Source organism: Protomyctophum parallelum (assembly GCF_964188405.1).
Source record: "Protomyctophum parallelum genome assembly, chromosome: 1".
NCBI lineage: Eukaryota > Metazoa > Chordata > Actinopteri > Myctophiformes > Myctophidae > Protomyctophum > Protomyctophum parallelum.
Genome location: NC_139697.1, coordinates 51409656 through 51414626, shown reverse-complemented (window position 1 = coordinate 51414626; position 4971 = coordinate 51409656). Strand labels below are relative to the sequence as shown.

The 4971-nt window shown below is 45.5% G+C and overlaps 2 protein-coding genes across 2 annotated transcripts; both read right to left on the bottom strand.

Annotated features, from left to right (window-relative positions):
• Window positions 1-1268: 1268 nt before the first annotated feature.
• Window positions 1269-2057, bottom strand: LOC310875276 (cardiolipin synthase (CMP-forming)-like; the record flags this gene model as incomplete). Its single annotated transcript, XM_083788458.1, has 1 exon — window positions 1269-2057. The coding sequence occupies one exon, from the start codon at window positions 2055-2057 to the stop codon at window positions 1392-1394; it is 666 nt and encodes a 221-aa protein (XP_083644584.1). The 3' UTR covers window positions 1269-1391.
• Window positions 2058-2632: 575 nt separating this feature from the next.
• LOC310875197 (mitochondrial import inner membrane translocase subunit TIM14-like) lies at window positions 2633-3024 on the bottom strand (the record flags this gene model as incomplete). Its single annotated transcript, XM_083788341.1, has 1 exon — window positions 2633-3024. Exon 1 carries the CDS (start codon window positions 2981-2983, stop codon window positions 2633-2635), a length of 351 nt encoding a protein of 116 aa, XP_083644467.1. The 5' UTR covers window positions 2984-3024.
• Window positions 3025-4971: the final 1947 nt, after the last annotated feature.

Below are 4971 nucleotides of genomic sequence, written 5' to 3'. Positions count from 1 at the left end.
CAATTGTGTAAAAATATAATATATATGATATACCTGTTCAGTCATGGTATCCTGTCTGGCTAGGGCAGAGAGGTTCAGCTTGGCCATCTGTGTGATTACAGATCAAGTTAGTCAACAGAAGATTTGCATTACAGTACAATCCCCACAGAAGTCAGTGCATTGATTGTACCTTCTGCGCCGGTGACGAACACGGTGAAGTCTTCCCCACATCCCCCCACAGAACAGCTGGCGCAGGTGGTGACTTAGCCTTCTAAGAAATAAGACCAAAATAACTCAGGCATGAAGTGACAAGACAGAGAAATTAGATCATATAAGATAGCCACCGAGTGGCGCGCTACGAAACACTTGAAACACTTGATATTGTTCGGCTCTCGCTGCCGGTCAATGTTATGCGTTATTCGCCTATATTCAGTCCCGAGGACTCCCAACGTTATGGAGTTCCCAAAATGGTGGACTCAAACCAGGCAGATTCCCAGGTGTCCTGTGACACCTAAGGTCAGAGGTCACTCCCTGACACCACGGGATGTCGGGATGGGGCACAAAGACAAACATGTCAATGAATTCAAACTGTGTGTACTAGGCTTAGAGTATATATGAATATAGACGGCACCCTTTGTACAAGCAGGGTATAACAATAATAACAATTAAATAAACCTATTATAGCAAAAATGAGGGAGGTGGTGGGTCAGTTCAGAATAAAAATCACTACAGAAATCAGTAAATAAGCTTAACGATGATTTATTAAATCAAAAGAAAAATCAAGTTCTCGATCACAAAATGTTCACTTAACCAAATCAACATAAAATAAAACTCTCAAAAGGTAGGGGTGTGAAGTCCAAGTGTCCTAGCACTGTCCAAACTAGACTCAATGTGTCCAAAACTAAACTCAGGTGTCCAAAAAATAAAGCAAATCCAAACCAGTCTGTAGAGTGTGGCCAGTCTCCTCTTAAACTCCTTTGTAAAGTCTGGTCGAATTTCCAAACTCCAGGAACGGGAAGGAGGTCTCTAAATCCAAAGGTATAATCCAATTTGAAGGGAATGATCCAAAAAGGTAAGAATGGCAAGACTTGGGAAATATTCCTCTTGCTCACGGCAGTAGCCTGTCTGTCTCTCTGTCTCTCTGCACTTCCACTCTGGACTGACAGAGTCAATCTCTCCAGGTGGCCCAAACAATGTGATTGCCCCTCACTCCATCAGCCAGGTGAGCTGTGGGCGGGGCTCCCCAATCACTGCCTGTTGCAGCTGGTTTCTCATGGCATATAGTCTCTTAAGTCCACAGCCAGTCGAGTCATTAGTCCCCTGCCATCGTTGATAGCGTGCACGTCACTGTCATGGATTCTCAGCGTACGGGTGACAGTTACATTTCCGCTTCTGTTCAGACTTATTCCGACCTACTGTTCCGGTCGTTTTTGGGCGTTTAGCACCTCGACCGTCTTCCGCCCGTAGTGCCAGTAGCTGTAGCCCGACGCAGCCGTGGTCACCGCTGTGATGTACCATAGCGACTGCAGCAGCATACTGTCTGTGTAGTGGAAGACCGGAGAGGCCAGCGACACTGCCACCAGGAGGAGCTGGATGGCTGTGTTCACCTTGCTAAACAACGTGGGTTTGAGCTGGGCTGTGGCATAGCAGGGATTCAAAAACTTGCTCAAGGTCACCGGTGCGGGTACAGTCTTGTATCGGACCCAGAACACTGCAGCTATCAAACCAACGTCTCTGAAGATCACCAGTGCTGTCAGAGGAGCTGGTATAAGCTGAGCGTAGGTGAGGCTGACATATAAAAAGCTGATGAGGGTCTTGTCAGCCAGCGGGTCCAGAGCACTGCCCATAGTCGATTTCTGACTGGGCCACGTCCTGGCGATGTAGCCATCTAACAGGTCCGTAGCTCCAGCCAACGTGAACAGAACAAGGCTCACATGAAAGTGCTGTTCGATTATCAGGTAGCCCAGGTACGGCGCCCCTCCATGCTCAGTGTTGAGGTTACCAAATGACCAGCTGATGAAAGTAGCAGGGCGGAACCTCCTCCTTGTGGGGGCAGCAGCACCTGCGACGCCGTTCATATCTTGCGACCGCGTCCGCCTGGAGGGAGGAGCTTGTGAGGAGGAGGACTTCCGCAGCGCCGCTGAGGAAGAAGGCTGGGGGGGTCTGCGTGCAGGCTGGGGGGGGGGTCTGGGGGGGTCTGCGTGGAGGCGCACTTCCCTTTCGACGAAGGTCCTAGCAATTCCTCTCCACTGATTCCCTGCACCATGCAGTGATTCCTCTCCACTGATTCCCTAATTTCAGAAAAGTTGTAATACAAAAAAGCTTAGTCTTAATGTAAGTAATCAACTGGAGAAGTTTCATTGTGATAGCTATTAGTTAACTTTTTTTACCACGGGTAAGGCGATATTCTTCAATCTCAGTCTGTTGAATGGGGGCCTACAAATTCGCCTCGTTCTCTTCGGTTTCCTGGAAATACAGGACATTACCTTTTAATTCAAAATAAACAACTCAGTGTTGAGGTTGCCAAATGACCAGCTTTTCTTTTATTTTTTTTGAGAGAGAAATCAATAGATAATTTATTTTTTGGGCACAATCAAAGAATCGGCAGAATAACATCAATATCAACAACAGTAGGACAGAATAATAATGTCTTCTAGGTCTTATTCTGGACATCCATAAAATCCTTGGCTTCATTTACCTTCGCTGCGAGGTAAGGAGATCCACCTCTATCAGGGTGATTCAGGATCATCAGTTGTCTGTGGGCATCTCTTATTTTATTCTTGTTGGCTGTGGGACTGATACCTAAAACCAGGGCAGCTTCTCTCTTGGACATCTTGGGTTCAAATCCACCTTTATAATATCCTGCTCCGAACGCCGTCTTGGGAAAGTTCTGTATGGCTTGTTTCATCTGTGGCTCCATGTGTTTCATACCCTTCACAGCATAGCGGCCTGCAAATCCTACTGCTGCCAGCGCCAGTCCCGCAGCAATCGCAGTGCTGGCCATGTTTATGTACCGTTGACGTCCCTGTTCAAATCCACTGTCATAACTTCTCTGTGTTGTCAGTTATGAACTGTCTGTCACATTAACTAACTGACCTCAGTCATTGTCAGGGTTGACGTCACGCCTACGTCACGCCTACCTAGTCGTGACGTCACCCCACCCTAGATGTTGTTTACCTCTCGACTCTCTCTCGTGTCTAAATGCGACTGCCGGAAAGCGTCGTAAAGCTGTCGTAAAGAAGTACGCGTGCCAAACATAGACATGGTAGACTATTATGGTGCCCAAAATATAATTCTGGCAGAGAAGGGGTATTTTATTTTAGTTAAATTCCGGTTACAGTAATAACTGTCCACTGCGGTGCGATACGGTGGTGTTTGGTGTGTATATGTAATTTAAAAAAATCGGAGGGAGGAGCTTAATGTTTTGGGTCTGCGTGCAGGCTGGGGGGGTCTGCGTGCAGGCGCACTTCCCTTTCGACGAAGGTCCTGGCAATTCCTCTGCACTGATTCCCTGCACCATGCAGTGTCAAGCCTTGAGGGAAACAATAAAAACAGAATTACGGGCAGATTCTTTATCGTTTACACCCACAGCTTTGTTGTGGAAGACTACACTTATTTATTTATTTTAACACATCAAAAATGTCAAGTCGTAGTTCTCTCATTTTCCAGATCAATTCGAAATAGTACTAGCTTGTCCCAAAAACAAAGTCTGTACTTAACATTGTCAAGTACAGTAATTGCATTGTCAAAGTGTGTGTGCACGTACATGTGTCAAGATGTACAAACGCATCTTTTATCTGAATCTATTAGTCATATCAACTTACCCTTCACCAGAGGTGGGGACTTGGACTCGAGTCCCGATTTTGATGACTTTAGACTTGCTTGATCAAATCAAAAATAGACTTGGACTTGCTTGGGACTTGAATGCCAAAGACTTGAGACTTGACTTGAGCCCTCTTGACTTGGAACATTTTCAAGTCACTTAATACCTTACAGCATCTGATTATCTTTTGTATGACATGTAAAATGGTTTGGTATTGGACATAAAGGGATGCCGCGGATCGGATATCTGGTCGATATCAGCCAAAAAACGTGATCTGGATCGGATCGGACTACAGCGAAAAGCACTGCAAGCACTCCACTCCAGTCCATTCCAGTACTCCACTCCAGGACTTTATTCCTCCAGCAGTGTTGCGCTACAGAGGCATTGGCAGCCGCAGTCACACTTCAGTGGCAGTGCTGCACAGTGCAGGCTGCTAGGCTAGCCACTATAGCCATTACTGCGCGCTGCTACTCAGTGTGGAGAAAGCAGCACTGACAGCCGCTCCCTTATGGGAATATTATATATTATAAAACAAAAAAGACCCAACAGCCGAGTGCAAAAATGGATTTGCCACCGTGGCAACTACAGCAGCAAAGTTTTCAGATCCATGCAAGCTAATCTTTAGCATTGATTAGCGTCAACATCTTAGACGAGAGAGACGGACCAGCACAACAAGCTGACAGCTGAGCATGACGACATGCTCATGTTCTTAAAATGATATCTCCCCACAGTCCAACAGTTTTGGTTGACAAATATGACCGCTGTTTGTCAATACTTATGTGACAGACCATGCTATGATGCTAATAGCTGCTTAAGTGCTAACCAATGCTTAAATAAACAGACGTCACTAGTTACATTGTCACGGACAGACAGTGTGCTGTGTAGCTGTAGGACAGTGCACGGTTTGGGGATCAGGGGTCCCCACTCCCAGCCAAATGATAGGTTCCATTTGTACACTCTAAATTGACATTGATTTTACAATATAAACAAATACAAAATAATAATTTGGGGTCCCAGAGATACAAATTGCTGGGTCCTTAAAATTTAAATGATGATCATTGATAGATCCATAAAAACACAGCTGCTGTATTGGGGCAAATGAGTTTCAAAACCTATATTCAGAATTAATGTGTATAGCCTACCTATGCTATTGATATTAATGTATTAAC